The sequence below is a fragment of the Podarcis gaigeae genome (assembly GCF_964106915.1).
Source record: "Podarcis gaigeae genome assembly, chromosome: 10".
NCBI classification, from domain to species: domain Eukaryota; kingdom Metazoa; phylum Chordata; class Lepidosauria; order Squamata; family Lacertidae; genus Podarcis; species Podarcis gaigeae.
In genome coordinates, this window is record NC_139686.1 from 35,322,666 (window position 1) to 35,341,913 (window position 19,248).

A 19,248-nucleotide genomic window follows, 5' to 3' on the forward strand; every position below is an offset into this window, starting at 1 on the left:
ATATGGTAATTGTTTAGAGACAATTTTTATCACATTTGCAAATGAAAGCAAAGTTAGCAGTGCACCCAAACTGTAATATGGAACATTTTAATAACATGTCTACCATCTATTTGGTGGAAATACAGTGCTACTAATTTAGCTTCTGACCCTGCTGCTATTATTTAAAGGAATGGTAGATAATATAACTCTAGTAAGGTAAAGGTACCCCTGCCCGTTCGGGCCAGTCTTGCCAGACTCTAGGGTTGTGTGCCCATCTCACTCTATAGGCCGGGGGCCAGCCCTGTCCACAGACACTTCCGGGTCACGTGGCCAGTGTGACAAGCTTCATCTGGCAAGTCAGCGCCGCACACGGAACGCCGTTTACCTTCCTGCTAGTAAGCGGTCCCTATTTATCTACTTGCACCCAAGGGTGCTTTCAAACTGCTAGGCTGGCAAGCGCTGGGACCAAGCAACGGGAGCGCACCCTACCGCGGGGATTCGAACCGCCGACCTTTCGATCGGCAAGTCCTAGGCGCTGAGGCTTTAACCCACAGCGCTACCCGCGTCCTTTAACTCTAGAAACCACAATATTGCTTTTGTTGCTAGTACACTGGTCTTGTGAGAAGAAGCTTTCTTGTGCGTAATCCTCACATTTCACACCCTTCCATCCATTCCTTACTGCTCTGCCTCATATAATGGCCATGAGCTAGCAGGGCAAACCATTACCAAAATATCAATTTCTTACAGGTCAAATAACAAGAACAGACTTAAGAAATGATTTGGTAGAACATCACAAATCGGGAGCAGAGCTGGAACACAAGGAATGCCAGGCCTAGAATACAAGGGCTGGACAGAAGGGCGGAGGCAAGTAATTGACTGAGACGTGTAAAGAAGCAGCTTTTGCTACAACAAAAGTCCTATTATTTTAAAAAGCAACTATTAATGTGAAAGCAGACACGTGTGAAAATTCAGCTCAACCCTAAATTTGCATAGGGAAGCGAGTGTTAAAACTTGACACATAAAAAGAACAAAGTCAGTCTCAAGAACACTGCATTATTGTGACACCACACATACTTGTCTACTGTATCTTAGATCGTTGAAACAAACAGAATCACAGAAGAGATTTCCTTCAACCACTGTGATGTCATTGATGATAAAAATGCTCCTGATGAACAAGTATAGAAGGTTTGGAGATGCCCGAGATAGAGCTTCAGGAATTAATCTACAAAATACATAAAAAGCAAAGCACATAAAATATGTGAATTAACATGGCATAGCAATGAAGATGCTCTGGTCCATGGGGTCACGAAGAGTCGGACACGACTAAACGACTAAACAACAACAACAAGAACAGCAATGAAGATAAATAAGAGATAAACTAGCTGTGATACTTTACACTAAAAGGCTCCACTAGTTCTGGTAAACCATTTGTTGGCACCCAAGTATTCTCCAGCCCTGCTCCCTCCCACAGCCTATCATCACCTTGGGCGGATGCACCTGGTCCCAGCTCCCACTGGGTGCTAGCTAGCTAGCTGGGTCAAGGCAGGTAAAAGGGGAGCCATGAGTAGTGGGTCACCACCATTCAGTAGGCTGACTCCAGCAGGGGAACCATGCGGGGTACATGGGGGCAAGAGTGTGAACTCCTGGGATGTGTTTGGGTTAGGCAGCCTCAAACGTGAAGGCAGTTGCAGGGGTGTGTATCAAGCACATCCTCAATATCCTATCACCTTCTAGCAGCAAGAATCAGGAAGATGAATAATCAGCTTATAGACAGCTTCTCTATTTTAAAAAATATATAGGCCCATTAATAATCTAAAAACAAGTTTTGCTGATTACCTGTTCTGAGGTACAATCAGAGTGCTGCTTACAGAAATAACTGTGACATCAGGAATAAGAGGTTCGAATACAAAATAGTCCCAGAGCGGTAGAAATGCCTTCTTAGATAATGCATAGTTTTCAACCTGAAAAGCAGACTAAAGGGAAATAATAAAATGAGCAAAGGCTATGAGCAGTAACACACACTTTCCCCCCTTTCTTCTCCTCTCATTTTTGTTTTAGTTTGCTTCTTTGTTGTTAAAGTTGCATTTTTGTATTGATATAAACTAAAAACCAAAGCTCAATAAAATATTTATATAACAGAACATTTTTTCATATACCTCTCCTATGAATATTTGAAGTAACATTGATGAGTACTAAAGCTGTTAAATTTATTAGTAAAAGCTATCATGAATTTTCAGGCTACATGTAAATGAAAGCAACGTTCTTCAGAACAGAAGGTGGACTGCCAAAGTAGCATAAAACAGCAACAGGGAGAGCACACACCATTGTGCATGTCTTACTGATTCCTTAGTGAGTACATCACTGTATGGATGCTGCTGAAAGGAAGGATGGGCTTGTGGCAGAGTAAGAGAAGCCACAAATCCCAGAGAGGTGTGAGTCAAAGAACTCGAGTTGGGTTTGTAGTCTGTAGGAATCAGGGGTGGGAGCGGGGTGGATCGTACAACTGAATGTAGAAAATGAAAAGAAGGAGGATCAGAAGATGTGTTACAAGGGATGTAGAAGCTTGGGAGGTGGATCCTTTAAGATCTTTGTGTTCAGGAGACCTGAAGTTTTGATGAATACATCATTTCATGAACAGAAATACTGGCATATGGTCTAAAACAGGGGTCAGCAACATGTGGCCCATGGCCCGGATGCGGCCCACAAAGACCATTTTACCGGCACATGAGCCACCTCCGAACCAAGCCGCCCGCTTGGCGAGTCCCTGCGCGCTGCACTAAGCCGGTGCAGTGCGGCGCAGGGACTCGCCGAGCGGCGCCGGAAATTGCACCTGCGCACATGCAGATACCTATTTGTAGCAGCTTCAGAGAACAACTTTTCCCTTGGAGGTCAGATAGACTTCTCCCAAAATCTCTGGAGCCTTCCTTCATCTGCTACCTGCTCCTCTTCTCCAAATAAAGCCCTTTTTGTCCTTAGAAAAAAGGAAAGGGCCAGGGCAGCAATTGTACAAGGGCAGAATTGCATATCTAGCATTTCTGAATGTTCAGAGAACCACACCGAGTGTTTATGAGCAATCAATATTAAATTTCAAAGCCTGCAATTCATTTTGGAAATGAGCACAAACCCATCTTTAGTTTGGGCAGTCTATTTCTTGTTTACTCTAGTCATCTTGCCTTATCTCAGCTAAGTAGTACAAATCTAATGTGTGTCTTAGCCGGTGACTGGCAGTGAATGTCGTGTTCACAGGGGCATTGTCAATAAACATCCCCCATTTCCTATTTTTGTACAAAATAGCACTTATTCAAGAACAACTTGTATGGACAAGAAAAGCAAACCTCAACAGACCCCAAGATAAGCTTTAAGAAACTTAACTTTCACATGTCCATAGCTATCACCATTATTGAGTAGGAAATTATTGAGAACACAGGAGAATGAGGAAATTGTGTCTGCAGGATTTCTTAGTTTTCTTTTAATGCCCCAAGGGAAGAATTTTGTTTTGCGTGCTATTATGTATCAATAGTTACTGTTTTTATTCCCAAAATAGCAAGGAGAGAGATGAGATGATAGCAATATTCTAAAGGAAAAGGAAAAGGATGGTTAAAAAAACCACAACCAAATATGAATTGCTTCATTAATAAAATTTTCTACCTGAATCAGGTATGCTCGGACAGCAGCAGCAGAAAGAGGAGGGTATGCAAGAATTGGCTTAGTTGTTTCTCCAATGCTATCACTGATAAGATTTCCATCTGAGTCATATGCTGCAACTGCAAATATGTAACTCTGGTTGGGCTCTAAGTCTTCTACTTCCAAGATGCAAGTTTCATCAAATGGTATCTTAAAATAAAGAATAACTTCATTAGGGTCAAAAAAGGAATAGCACTATGGTAATGGACAGCAGTATAAACGACGATAGCAGCAACTTTGGTACCATACAGTTTGGCACGGTTCTGGGAGGTGGGCTTTGAAAGCTTGCCATAAATCCCCTAAAAAGATGTGTGCGATTTACACATTGTAACCAAAGAACTTTGCTATTACCGAGACTAAAAATGCCACTAAAACCTGGATGATTTCTAAGTGACAGCTCCCCTTCATTTGCTTTTCTACGGGATATTTGCCAACTTCCTCACTGTGTCATGAACTGGCAGGATGACGGGGAGGAGGAAGAGGATCACGGTGAGGGGTGTAGCCAGGAATAGGACACACCGAGGCAAGCAAGGGATGGGGAAGGAAGAACTCATGGGGTGGTGGAGGATGGTGAGGGGATGGTGGTCAATGCACATTAACCAGAGCAGCAGGACCCATCACCAGAGCCAGAGAGGCCCCTGACTCCATGAACACAGTGGGCTCTGAGGCATAGGGAGGGCAGGAGGGGCGCTCTAGGAGGCTGAGGCAGGCAAGGGCAGGCGGCCAAGCTCCCTATCTGGCCAAGTGCGGCTCACTAGCTCTGGAAGTGTGTGATTCCTCAGCTGGAGAAGGCAGAATATGTGAGGGCCATGTGCCTCTTCAAGGCCAGATGCTGCAATCAGCATGCAGTAAAGGGAAGCAGAACGGAGGTGAAGTGTCTGTTCAACTGCCCATGTTGATGGACCTTGGCTTGGATGCTCCTGGGCCTCTATGGGGCTGTGCTTCAGGTTTGACTCTGGACTGTATTCTGATCACTGGACTTCAGACTTGGCTACTTGGATTGACCCTGGACTGAATTTCCTGACCTTTGGACTTTGGACCAGGTAGGCCAGGGGTTCAGAACACATTGCTATTCTCAGGTCTTTAACACTACAACAGAAATAAGAAAAAGTTCACCTATCAGGCATCTCATGCTTTAAACTTTAGAGAACAAAGTCCAAAGCATGAAAAGAAGATGCCTGTTATATATGCCTGTTCTTCTGATCAGTAGGTGAACCATTAAAATTCTATTAGAGAAAAGGAAAAGGTTCCTTATGGTTTCCAGTGCCTATAAAGAACTGAGCATTCACATTATGAACTACATCAGCAACCATCACATGGTAACACCTACATGCTGCCAATTTCCTGCCATTAATACTTAATACAATACAAACACCTTCAAATCAGGAACATTATGACCTAGCACTTTTTTATTATTATTCTGCCCAAGGAGACCTAAAAATCCATCACTAATCACTACTTGCATCAGTGCTATTTGCCAGTTCCTTACTGAGCCCTGTCAGGTTAACATTGATGGAAATGCCTGTCTGTAGATCGATCATTGTGTTTAACCTGTAAATATGCTGGTACCTGACAGAACAATCCTAACGCCACAACTGGTCCTGCTGAATAGGGTTAGGATAAACTGGAGGTGCCATCTCTGCTAGGAGTAAAGCTCTGCCACAAAAGAGGCCCCCTCTGAAAGTGAAGGTGTTTGAGAAGCTACCACTAGCACTGTTCCTATCAACGGTAGCAAGGTTAGGGCCTCAAAATAGGTGAGAGGCAGGAAGGGACCAGATCCAGACACAGATCCACTGGATTCAAATCCTAGTTCACCCTGACAGGGAGCCTAATTTGAGCCCCCCATCTGGACTAAAAAAAAGTCTACCACCTTCCACCCTGGCTGCTGTAAGACAGTCCTGCTGCCCCCTTAGAATTATTTTTTCTTTGTTATAATAATTATACAGGTAGGGGGTAGTGCCTTATTTAAACTCAATGTTACTGGCCTCTTTTTACAGTTTATGCTTGGCATAGGAAGCAGATTTGGGCGAGACCCTGGCGTGACCCATTTAGAGTAAAATCTGCCACACTAAGACACTTTCCTCTGTATCAGCCCATATTTAAGAGGATTCCCTAAAACAGTCCATATGTGGTACTATACACCTGTGAGACTGGCACATATTAAAAATATGAATTAACAAACTTGTTGGAGGGGTTTGCGGTGCTATAGGCACATATTGACACATCGTGTAAGGTTTGTCACCATGCGGCTACTTTCTGGGCACAAATTATTAAGAAAATGAGAGCAATTATTGGCAGTTTACTGGTCCTAAACCTCAAATTGTGTCATCTTCATATTTTCTCAGGAATTAATGCTGACCACCCTTTAAAATCTTTGGTAATTTTCATTTTAGTTGCAATCAGACTGGTTGTACACAGAGGTGGAATGATGTTTCTGTTATTAATGTGAACTTGAAGAACACTTCTAGACCAATAGACTTTGCTGCCACTTCAGGGACTTTAGTGATGCACATAAACAAACGACATATGAAGCCACTTATCCCAGGGAAGTTTGACTTATTCAACAGTATCTATGACATATAACCTTTGTCCAAACCTTGCTTCCTTCAAACTTTCTTGCTTAAGAAACGGAAATTCCTCCTCTTCATTTACCGCCTTATGCCTCCCTCTCTGCCTTGAACTTACCTTGGTTACCACAAAGCCATTCTGGTGACTGTTTCTGTCGTCCCCCCGCCCCCAAGTATGTTTGGTGTATCATATTGCAATTTATTCATTCTTGGCCTTTTCAAGTTTTAATAATAAAAGGTTTTAAAAAAAAGAAAGAAAGAAAGAATTAGTCCTCATCTACGAAGTTGTAGTCAGTTTGTATTACTCAACTGACATAATTACTGATGCTTGCCACGCCTCATGAAATATGCCAAATTCCATTTTCATTTCTCAGTAGATTAGAATACTAGCTGCTGTTGCTACAAATATTCAAAAGCATACAGTGGTACCTCAGGTTAAGTACTTAATTCATTCCGGAGGTCCGTTCTTAACCTGAAACTGTTCTTAACCTGAAGCACCACTTTAGCTAATGGGGCCTCCCGCTGCTGCCGTGCCGCTGGAGCACGATTTCTGTTCTCATCCTGAAGCAAAGTTCTCAACCTGAAGCACTATTTCTGGGTTAGCGGAGTCTGTAACCTGAAGCATATGTAACCCGAGGTACCACTGTACTGAAAGCTGGGGAAAGTTAGGCTATTTCCTTATGCAATTCCTAAGGAGAATGGGAATTAAAGTTGGCTCAAGTTGCATCTACCCCATAAAGTCTATTGCAGTGGTACCTCGGGTTAAGTACTTAATTCGTTCTGGAGGTCCATTCTTAACCTGAAACTGTTCTTAACCTGAGGTACCACTTTAGCTAATGAGGCCTCCTGCTGCTGCGCTGCCGGAGCACAATTTCTGTTCTCATCCTGAAGCAAACTTCTTAACCCGAGGTACTATTTCTGGGTTAGCGGAGTCTGTAACCTGAAGCGTATGTAACCTGAAGTACCCTGTATGTCCTTCTTCCACTACATTCAACATTACCACTCTTGCCTGCACCAGCAATGCAGTTCAGAAGTACGGTAGTCAGGCAGACAAACTCACAAAGGACCACGATTATAGAAAACCTTACCACTTCTGCTGTGTTCTTAAGGCTGTAGTTATTTAACCGGACTTTTGGGTTACATCCTTCTGCTACACGTCCAAAAATACAGTACCATGCAATCTTTAAAAAGAAAATGAGAGTTGTAATATGTACGTCAGTAGAACATCAAAGTACAAATGTTTAGGATTGCCCTATAATACCTGGCAGTTAAACAGTAAGTTGCCTGGGAAGTAGTTTCCAAATCACTATGGGGTTCTAATTATGGTGCTACTTAATTTTGCAAAGTTCACAAAAGGAAAATTTCCCATTCCCTCCTTCCCCCTGCAGCTACCTGTGAATAATTAATTTAAATTAAGTTGGTTGTTAAATGTACATGTTAAATTTCTTAGGGGTGCTCCCTGACAGGTGTTTATTGTAGAATAAGTGTTCCTCATGCACCCAAATTTTGAGTTTTCACATGACATCACTGACATCAAAACACTGACCTGATTTCCCACCACTACTCTGCATTTGCTTTCTTCGATTATTTCAATAAGATGTAAAAAAATAAACTTACTGCAAACCACCCATTTGTTAGATCTGAACAATATTAAACCCCTATCTAGAAGCACCCTGAATTGCATTTAATGTTAAAACAATAATATAGCCACTGTATTTTATTACATAATTTGTAGTTTATGAATGCTTTAAAGTCCCCTTTTGTCTGGCTAAAAGTGCCCTTGTGAGTTCATTCCCCACCAGTGAAAATCCCTTCTAAAAAGCACTGGATTATATTTGTTACCTCCCTAGGAAACAAATTCTGCAGCATACAGGTGCTAATACAATATACTGTACATTTAAATACTGGCTTCTTCAAATCATAGAAGCCCACAGAACAAAAATATGTGAGACATACAACATAGTGCTACTTGTAAAACAAAATATAGCAATTTCAATGAAATACTCAATCATTTTCAATTCAAACAGGTATGTTATAGTTCACGTACTGAGCAGTATTGACTTTCTGTCAAAATATGTTATGTATTTTAATGGAACTTAGAATGTCAAACAATATAATCATGAATTTATTTTCTAAAATGTGGTTCTAGAGTGATGAATTGTCTGGTTAACTATTTACAATTTTAAAAACCTTTTTAAAAAACTTTATGAAAAAGGATAAATGTGACTCTATTGTGCCACCTAGTGATGAACGCTCTGCATTTGCATAAAGCATTGTGCAGAAACAACTGCGCCATAGCAGGATGTACACAGAGCACAAATTTATCTTTCTGTTGATACTTAAATACGTGCATAAAATATTTTACATTTAAGATTTGTCAGTGAATTATCTCATTGATGGATGAACACCTTGCATGCTCACACTGAATACTAAACATAAAATTATATTTAAAAAGAAGTGGGAAAAGGTACTTGCATTCCTTATAATCAAGCAAAATATAATTCTGTGTAAAAAGTATGTGTATCCCATTGACTCATGGCAGTATCCAAGTACTTCTGCTTACAATGGAACTCCACCTTTGCCCCCACTTTCCTCTCCCTGCACTCCTCCTAAATCTGTTACGGAGTTTCCCCAAACCCTCCAGAGCGGGGGGGGGGGGAGGACATGGTGAGAAAAGAGGGAGGGAGTTCTGTTGTGCATATGAAATCCTTATAGTACTAGAACTACTGTGATGGATCCCTCCATGAGTCAGAGTCCAACACGGCATGAGCAGACCTTTACTTGCGCAACGGGACTTCATGTTCTTCTCCCTTCTCCAGTCCCCAAATCACTCTGAAGCAACCATTCAGGGTAGATTTTGACAGCAGATGGGGAACTGTAGGGAGGAGGAGAAGGTGAAGTCCCACTGCATGAGCAGATTCCATTCCACTTGCACATAGAGTTGGATGCATTCAACCCTTGGCCATATTCATGGCACAACAAACTGGCCCAATGTTGTTTAGTGTATATATGTGGGTGTCAGTGTGCTAAGAGGTATTACCTTAACATCTGAAGCAAATGGTGCTGGTTTAAAAGCCATGGAATTGTGTGATCTGGACAGCAATATAGGAGGAGGTGGAACTTTGCTTTTCACGCTACTTGCAGGTTGCAAGAAAGCAGAACGTATTGCATTTTGTTCAGCTTCTGCTTTCTGTATTAGAGTAAGTGCTTCCTAAGATTTAAAAAGGCTCAAGAATGTTATTTGGCTTACATATACTGTATTTCAGACGCAAACAGAAATAATAAATATAAAGAACAGCTGATTCATAGGGCAGAGAATAAGAACAGTCAGGAATATAACATTTTTAGTGTGTGCCTGGACACATGATTTATGTGACATCTATGCAAAGAGCGGACATATTCTGTACCCCACCCAGTGATCTATCACTGTTTCTGGTTTGTTATTAAAGTTTGTTCCTTGTTTACCAAAATTTCATTACAGAGGTCTCTGCCACTGCCCCTCTTTCCAGACTTTGTCCTGCCCCTCCTCTTTTATCATCATTCCACAGCCTAGTTATGAATTTGTACTACTGGGTTTGTAGCGATAGCTTTGGGAAGTACAGATATATGGAAAATGCATCAAGATCAGGGCTGAGACAAAATTGAAATGAAGAGCAGTGGCCTAAACAAACCCTTATACTTGGACCTAGGAAATCTAAGTGGTCTATCAGAAATTCATTGGACAGTCTTCCGCTAGATACAACCCCTGATTTAGTTCACTATTTAAATAAATAATAATGAGCTATCAGAGTTGGGGTGAGAACTACCAGTCCAGGGTGAGGGTCTGTTGGACCGATGACACTTTCATCCCTCAAGCAACAGGAGGAACAGTTCCCACTTGGGGGTGCCCAATAGAGAAGAACCATTCCAGTAGGAATGTTAAGATTGCCATAGGTTCCAAGTACAGTACATGAAAATCTTAACCAAACTCTTCACTAAAGTAATATCTCTATACATTTATATGTAAATAAATTTATTATCTGGAACTGAAGACATCATGATGTAATAGACCTCCAACTGTTATTTGTCTTGTTGTTTATAAACCCAAAAGTGGATTCCAGGGAAGAAATGCCTGGCAGGAATGTGTCCTTGACCTATGATAATGCTTACTGATTGCCTGATGGAAGGTGAGTTGGTGGGCTGGTAAGGTGAAACCTCTTATTTTTGTGTGGTTAGAATATAGCCTACTGTACATTCTTCTACCCATGTCCCTGGAAGGTTTCCCAAACCGGAATACAGCCCCCAGGCTGAAAGAGGTTAAATCTTTTGTTTCCCAGCCTAAATCTGTCGTTTCCCACTACCTGAATCATTGTTAATGCTTAATAGAAATAGAATTACACTTAGATATATGATTTTGAGAAGTGATTTCCTAAAAAGTCATGTTTTAAAAAAAGAAAAAGACCTGCCAGGTTTGCTGCTATTGTTAATTTTAACATTTATATTGCCAAGGATTTCCTCAGAGTCTTCAACATACAATTATGCCAACAGCAAACTATTATAGGGATGCATAATAATGGGACTTCCATTAATTGCAAGGTAATTTATATTACCTCAAGCAGCTGTTTTGGGGAAGAACTGGCTGCTCCTACTGGCATCAGTGTAGCCTTCTGCATCAAATAGAGAGCTCTGGACAGTTTATTCTTCTTTATTTTATTTGTTACATCTTGTTCTGTGAAGCAATTGTTTAAAGTAAAATAGTAAATCAGGCAAAGCACAGTGTTTCCATAATCTAATTTTACAAGTACATATTAATGTACATTACCTGTTAAATGTTTGAACTGGTGTAAATTCTTTGCAGTGGCCTTTGATTTGATATTTTTATCACCCATCTGAATGCCTACAAAGAAGTAAGCATTAGTTTATATCAAATGTCATTTGCTTAAAACAACGTAATACATTAGATTCTATACGAGTCCTGTATTTATCATCCCACCGTGGCATTAGGATTACTTTTCTGTTTCGTTTCATTTGACTCTTCAGATTGTATAAAACTAGAGTGTAGACTGAAGAATGCAAAAATGCATCCCTTTTATGAAGCCTGGGTGGCTTCACACACTGCTAGGCACACACAGTTGCTGCAGATACAGCTGCTACTCAAAAGATGCAGGTGTAGTATTGCAAGACATGGTGTGGATATCACCTTTCTGCAGCTGAGTGCAAGCACCAGGAGTCCTGAGTGGACAGGTGGGCCCCACTGCATTTGCATATAGATGTCTCAAGATGCATGTATATTATCCACAGTTTGCGAGTTTGTTTTTGGAAACACCTGTGTACCCACAGAAATAATTTCAAATCTGAGATGAATGGAAAAGGTTTATTTAGGCCCAATATTTGGATTATTCCTGGTTTAGAATGAGGGTGCCAGATGCTTGCAGCATAACAGAACTCGAAACTCAAAAGCTACTCGTGGAAGAACAAGACAGACAGAATGCAAAATGAATGCCTCCCTTGTATTGAAAGTGGATGCTTAGGATGCTTCCTAATGATCTTCAAATGATTTTTTTACTCACTTATACTTAACACTAAAACATTTAAATCAGGGGTTCATGAAATGGTACTGTAATTCTGAGAGAGAGCCGTCTTTCTTTTTTAAAAAACAAAAACAAAACTAAAATTAAGTAATCTGGCTCAATAGCCCAGCTTCATCCACTGCCCCTCAGGAAAACTCAAGAAGATGAAGGAAAGGTGTAGAAACAAGCAAAGTGGTACAATTTCTTTCCCTGTGACCCTGGTGCCCCTCCTAGCTTTTTAAAGGGCAGTACTACTGCGGTAGGTTTCTAATGGTCCCTCTGTATTCTATCTTGGTGGCAGCTAATTTTCCAAGTCTTTCTGACAGACATTTCCAACCCAAGAGGATGGATCTGTTGATTGGTGAATTGCTTCAGCTTGCTGAATAGCTCTTTCTCCCCACTACTGGGCAGCCTTCATCTCCTTTCAAAGGCGATCATGTCCCACAATATGGCAACAAATCCTTCTCCAACCCTTGGGCCAGAGAAAACCAGCCTCAGCTTTCAGTTCTGGGTCACGCCATAGCCCAAATGAGCCATGCGACAGAGGCTTGGGAAACCAGCAGATCAATCTCCAGTTCCCAGCCACACAATAGATAAACACTCCAGTGCTGGGATACTGGGGAGTGTAATGAAATGTATTTGAAAATTTAATGTAAAAAAACAGTGTTTACAAAATGGTATGGTATTCATCAATACTAATCCATATGCACTTTTGAGAAGGCACTTCTGCAACCATGTTACATGTACTATAAGAGGAATAGATAACCTAGCTGGGTAGAAAATTCTCTTATTTTTAGCAATAAGCACTGCACTTTGAATATGTATTTTACATACAGTGTAGGTACTACATTGGACAACAGTCATCCACATCCACCAAAACAGCCAGGAAATCACTGAGCTTTAAAATATATATACAATGGGCAATATTTTACATCCTATTACCATAAAGCTGTACTGGTCTTCCTCCGCGAAAATCTTTTACTAAAACATGGCATCAGTTTTATTTAATCTTACCTTGTGGCAAGTTAAGAAGTTTAACAGCTACTCGATGCTGAGCCTGAATAAGTTCAATGTGTAAATCCATAATAAAATTGTTTCCTATTACGGATTTTTCATTGATGTCATATGCTGACCATTTGTTCCAATTCTGATAGAAAGGAATTAAACAAAATTCAGTTTTAAACATTTTAGGGGGTATTTCTCAGTGTTACTGGTGACGATTCTTAAAAAATTGCTTTTTTGGGTTCCATTAAACAACCATCACAAAGGGCAATAATAATCACAAATAAAGAACAGATGGGACAGAGCATGGAAATAAACATTACACACAGAGACACACGCAATCCACACATATCCAGTGGATATCTGTATTCTATCTAATTTTCCTATAGTGTGCAAAAGTTGTATTTGCACCTACAGAAATAGATATCTCATGCCAAATTATTGAATGTTTGGTTAAACATTTAGAGACAGAATCAACTAACCTGCTGCTCTGACAGAAGCCAATGCAATGGCTCTCCCTAGTTCAACAGGACTTCTCTACTCTCCTTTCCCCAAATCTGCTTTGGAGGGTGAGACCCCTTATACAGTCAAACCTTGGTTGTCGAACGTAATCTGTTCCGGAAGAACGTTCGATTTCCGAAATGTTCGACAACCGAAGTGTGGCTTCTGATGGTTGCAAGAGCTTCTTGCACTCAAGCGGAAGCAGCGTCCGACGTTCTGGTCCAAAAAATGTTCAAAAGCTGGAGTATTTACTTCTGGGGTTTTGGCGTTCAGGAGCCAAAATGCACGATAACGGAGGTGTTTGGGAACTGAGGTTTGACTGTAACAGTACACACAAGGAAGGGACGAGGGAGATTGTTCTGCCTGGCAAGTGGAAAGGCTTACATGGATGGAATGATAGTCATAGTGAGAAACTCAATTCTACCCTATTAAGTGAGGCTGTATACAACTCTGACACAACTCCTGAAGAGACATTTGAATAGGTGAAACAATGGAGTGGGGATCAGTTATTTAAAAATGCCCACCCTGTTATTTAGAAAGTTATTAAAAAATCCCTACCCAGACAAATCCCTATGGATGTGTGTGAGAGAGAGAAAGAGATGCACTTGGGAGATAGAAGCATGTTTGTGCTGTGTGAGAGAAGTGTTATATATGTTTGTGTTGTCTATTTTGCCACTGCCATGGGCAACAGTGGCAGCAAAGCTTTCCTCTTAGCAGTCAAGCTCCCATTATTTTCCCCAGAATGACACATAGAGGAGGAAGATATGAGAAATATGGCATTGCAGATGGAAAAGTAAAAAAAAATATGGATGAAATAATTTCAGTAGAATGAAAAAGCTCCACTGAAAATTGTTAAGAGAATTGGTGAAAAAAATGTGAGATATATAGATCAAATGCTTAAGCAGTTTAGGGGTGAGAGAAAGAAAATGGGATGAGAAAGTGGAAAGAAAGAGTGGGAAAGGGGGTGCTCTCAATGGGCCAAGCAAATCTGAGCATTGTGGTTCGCATCAGTTTCTTACTTGAAGCTCATACCTTTTTGCAGCAGTTATCAAGCACCGATGTACCATCAGGCAAAAGCGTAATTAGGCGAGCTTGATTCATTGCATTAATTGCTCTTTCCAGGTACTCATAAGCCAAATGCAACTGTTCTGATGGAGATTTCTAAAAGGAGTCCACACATTAGATTAATAAAAATGAAAATTGGAAAGCTACTGATGTTGGTTCTAAGACAAATTTAAGAGCTAGAAATAACAAGGAGAGAAGCAAAATGAAATCTTTTTGGGTCCATATGAACAATTTGCTCAACAGCTAAAAGCTAGTAGATAATTGCTAAGATTATTCAAATTGCATGCACAAGATTATTCCTGCCCCAACAATCATGCAAACAATTCCCAACTTGCTAACCATTATTTCTAGTTTTGGCTTCTTTTATCCTCATTATTTGGTTCTGGTTAAATGTGGGTCTATATACACAGCAAAGGTCAATGCAACACATACGTAGGATGTGTTGATACTATGAAATTAAGGAACTGTGAGTTTGTAAAGATGGAGAAACTCATGCCCTGCTCCCACACTCACCCGAGAGTACCTGGGAGAAAACCTGAGATAGATGATAGATAGATAGATAGATAGATAGATAGATAGATAGATAGATAGATGATAGATAGATAGATAGATAGATAGATCACACTTTCCTATCGGTTTTCCTTACCTGTTACCTCTATTCAAAATTATGAATATTAAGGAGTGGCATATCTTAGTCTAGCAGAAAAGGATACTATACCTGTATTAATGAAGGCACATCTTCAACACAGTACTCCAAAACCAATGCAGCATCATTTTTTTCTATTGGCACTAAAGAGGCGGAGAAATCAAGTTAGAAAGGGACACAGTACTAGATATATTAACCAAAGACTCCAGCAGTGAAGTCCTCTAGTTTGTTACCTTGTTTCTACAATGACAAATATTTCTCAAGCATTGACAAAGTAGCTAAATATATTTTGTCCAGAACTCAGCAGCTGCACATAAATGTCATACAATGCAAATGTCAATGTAATGTACAGCACTTTTCACAGAGGCTAATGCTAAACAGACTGCAGTCCTAGAGAAATGCTTCCTAAATGATTCTGTAGTTTCATTTATCAGGTATCAGAAAATATTGTATTTCGAAACCATAGTTTTCCCACTAAAATATTCTCATTGGCATCCGTCTCTTTCAGAAGACAATGGAAGATGACAAGATCCCCAAGGATGTGTTCTACGGGGAGCTGGTTTCAGGCACCAGGCCTGTTGGCAAACCAACTCATTAAAATTAAAATTTTAAAGAAAGAACAGTGCAATCAACTGCTTAAGAATCTCAGCCAAGTCCCCAGCACCAGTTCATCTTGAAATATGCCAACATGGAGGACTTTATACTGGGTAGCACCAGAGTTATTCTGGCAAAACTTTCTGCTAGGGTAATCTCAACACTGTTGCAATACCAGTATGACGTAAACCTTTAAAGCCCTGCATAGAAGCACCAAATTTGAAAAAAGAAAAAGAAAAAAACCCTCATTTATGTAATGCAGGGGTAGCAAACCTGTGGCTCGCCAGATGTTGTTGGACTCCAGCTCCAATCAGCCGCAGCCGACACAGTCCTATGGTCAGGGATGATTTGGATTGTAATCCAAAAACATCTGGAGGGCCACAATTTAGCCACCTTGAGATAAAGAAAATATATGCAATTCTCTACACATATAACATTTAGGCTTCAGTCCTATACTCATTTACCTGGGAGTTAAGACCTGCTAACCTCAATGGGTCTTACTTGTGAGTAGGCATGTCTAGAACAGCACTGATAGAAACGTAGTTATAAAAGTTATTTGCTCCTGGCAAGTTCAAAGTTGAGAAAGAAAAGCAAATGCTTTTTAAAAAATTGTTCCAATTTGATCGGTCCCATACATGTTTATGTTTCATTATGCCTACCACTTCCTATATCTTTCTTACCCATTTCTATCCCTCAAAGGACTTTTTTATTTTATTTCAGTGTGTTGCAACCAAAATGTGGGAGGCTAATAACATTACGGATTACTTAAGACACTTGCTTTCTATAGCTCTTATCTTAAAATTTGTTGTACAATAAAACTTAATTATCTACAGGCAATGCTATCACAATTGTTATTCAATTCCTTTTATTATGTTCTTACAAAAAAGTACTACACATTTACAAGTTCCCCATATGTGTTTTAACTCCTACTATAGTCTCCCCACACTACCAACATCTCACATGAACAGTTCCATACATCATCTTTATCGCTGCTAATGTAAAATGACATCACTACATTCATTTGCCTGCATTTTCTTAAACAATAACATCAACTGCATATAATTCAGTCCCTCTAGAGTCTAGATATACAAGTTTTTACTGAAATTCACTTATACTCTCTTGAAAAACATTTTCCCATCTATTTTTAATATTGTTGTGAATAGCTTAGAGGTCATTAAGTATTTTATACAGCTTGGGTAAAAGCTCTTATTTGAGGAAAGGAACAGTTCTACAAATGTAGTTCATGATCAAAACATATCTGAGCTCCTATGTAATTCGCAGAGGGCTAGGTTATTTTAAGGGCCCTGAAGTCAGCATAGGAAGCCTGCTCTTTTGTCTCTTTAGCAGATGAGTATTAAGGAATCGTCTCCTTCAGGAAATCTAACAAGCTCCTTCCTTTCCCATAAGATGGTTACCAAAACCCTTTTTGTTTCAGGATGCAATTTCACAGTTGCTTCCGTTGTTAGTTTAACGCAAGGGCGTTTTTGTGCTCTACGTATATTTTAGTGCTGTTTTAGTATTGACATATTTTATTTCCTATAAACCGCTTTGATAATTGGTTTTAAAAGTAAGATATAAATAAAGTAAAATAAAATAATAAAAGGTAGCATTCAGGCTTCAAAGAATGACTGCTCAATCCTCACTGCATTATGTGGCAATTGTGCATTGTCTAAACTGGGGGCAGGGGAGACTCAAGTTCATAGACAGAGTGCAGATATATCTGGCCTTAGGCTACATCTGTTTTTCCTACGCCACCCTGCTCCCGCAAAGTCCAGCTCCGTGTCCCCCACAAGTGCTTTTACTTGGCTGTAATGTATCCTTAATTGTAATAATGCCTCCTGCTTCTTGGGAGGGAGGATGGAAAGACTGACGTATAGGAACTTATAGCTTCTGCATGGCTCAAATGTAAGCTACTGTACAATGGCACATTTGTTCCCCTCGCTGCTTTTGTCTCTGGCCACACCCACTACTGGTAAGTGACCTCCAGGAGCCTGCCCATTGCAGAATGCAGCCTTGAGGACTGAAAAAACTTCAGTGCTGAAACAACATTAAGATTTTAAACTAAGCTCTGCAGAGAGCTGTCTGGAGTGCCAGTGAATCCTGAAATCCTCACATCTCCTTGCCCTGCTTTGCCTTGCCTTGTCCTGCATGCCTGGATCTAACTTTTCCCTTAGGTCAGAACCACATGCTGCTGAGGCCATCAGTAACAGAATGTTCCTAGCCACAACCAACCAATGTTTTCATAAAGACTATACCTGATGTGGTTCCACATTTGATTGTGAAGTCTGCAATAGTCTCCATCACTGCTGTTAGCCGTAATGCAACTTCCACCATTACCACAGTATTAGTATCTCCAAGATGAATGGCGTGAATCACTTCATTAATTACATAAAGTATGTGAACCCACTAAGGAGGAAAAAATATTAAACCATTTTACATTTTTATTTAAAGTTATTTAAGAATTGTGAATGTAATGTGGCGAGCGACTGTGTGACATAGATATGGCAAGCTGCATTTCCTAGAATGAAGGACAGAGCCACAACACAATGAATTGTCCCATCTGTGAGGTGCAGAGTCCTTGATTTCCCCTTCAGACATAGATCCAATGCCCTGGACCTCATCTATGTTCTTTAAAGCCACCTGTCTATGGAGGACAGTATCACTGTCAAGCTAGAGGAGACTGCCATAGTACCACTGACTTTTCCTCAGCCTGGAGGGATGGACAACTATCAGTAATGGCATGGAACAGTCACACTCTCCTGGGTCCCTGCTTCTCAAGCTGCTAGCAAACCTTTGCTTGTCAGGCCACTGGTTGCTTCAAAAACTCTAAGTTGAAGCTCCTCCACATCTTATACCTTTTCCTCTCTTAGTTTTCAAGTTTCTGTGCCAGTCAAACTGACCTTTCATTTCTCTTATAGAAACTGTCCTGCATGTCAAGAGTATAGCTATTTATACTGAACAGGTACTAATGAGCATGCGTCATTACCAACACCACAGGAGCATTTGTAGATAGCTGGATGTGTGATACATAATTAACCTTAATCAATATGAGTTATGATAAAGGTTTACCTTGGCTGTCTGGTATTTATGAAGAGACTTTAAGAAAAAGCTTCCGCTATTTTGGATCCTCAGAATTGCAATTTTACACTTTTGCCACAAAAACATGGTTGCATCTGTCATCATTTCTCTGTCTGGCAGGAGAACCTGAGGAAAAGGTATTTTTCAAAGATTTCAACTACCTGGCTTTTGAGGGTGTGAAGTCACAAAATAATTAAAAAACCCAAGAATGCATTTGCAGGATTGAACACTAGTATCTCCTCCTTCTCTTCCCTCCCAGCAAGCCAAATGGGTCACTGCCTCCTCCTCAGACTTCTCCTGCTTGGTGAACAAAGCACCGCATAGCCAACTGCTTAAAAAGGGAGAAGATGGAGCACTTTCTGCTCCTGCCACCATCTCATCCTCTGACCTGGAAAGAAATATTATATTTATATTTTGTATGGTAGCTGCCATTATTTTTTAACACGCTCCCATTACATCTCAGTACTTCAGAACGAGCCTGTGCTTCTGTTTGCAACATAGTGTTGTTGTTGTTGTTTTAGAAAGTTTCCTTAAAGTGTTGCACGGGAAACTCTTATACCAAGTGAGATCATCAGTACATCCA

At 40.4% G+C, this 19,248-nt stretch overlaps 1 protein-coding gene across 2 annotated transcripts in view; it reads right to left on the minus strand.

Moving 5' to 3' along the window:
- The window catches only part of CFAP54 (cilia and flagella associated protein 54), a 105,866-nt gene that overhangs the window by 61,633 nt on the left and 24,985 nt on the right, over positions 1–19,248 (minus strand). For both annotated transcript variants that reach the window (XM_083698503.1, XM_083698502.1), the window contains exons 14-25: positions 18,657–18,791; positions 17,843–17,993; positions 15,066–15,136; positions 14,315–14,443; positions 12,794–12,926; positions 11,032–11,106; positions 10,820–10,938; positions 9,271–9,441; positions 7,319–7,411; positions 3,628–3,813; positions 1,816–1,952; positions 1,054–1,201 (exon numbers count right to left, since the gene is read on the minus strand). In XM_083698503.1, the coding sequence (XP_083554629.1) occupies positions 1,054–1,201; positions 1,816–1,952; positions 3,628–3,813; positions 7,319–7,411; positions 9,271–9,441; positions 10,820–10,938; positions 11,032–11,106; positions 12,794–12,926; positions 14,315–14,443; positions 15,066–15,136; positions 17,843–17,993; positions 18,657–18,791 (1,548 nt within the window). The remainder of the gene's footprint in view (positions 1–1,053; positions 1,202–1,815; positions 1,953–3,627; positions 3,814–7,318; positions 7,412–9,270; positions 9,442–10,819; positions 10,939–11,031; positions 11,107–12,793; positions 12,927–14,314; positions 14,444–15,065; positions 15,137–17,842; positions 17,994–18,656; positions 18,792–19,248) is intronic.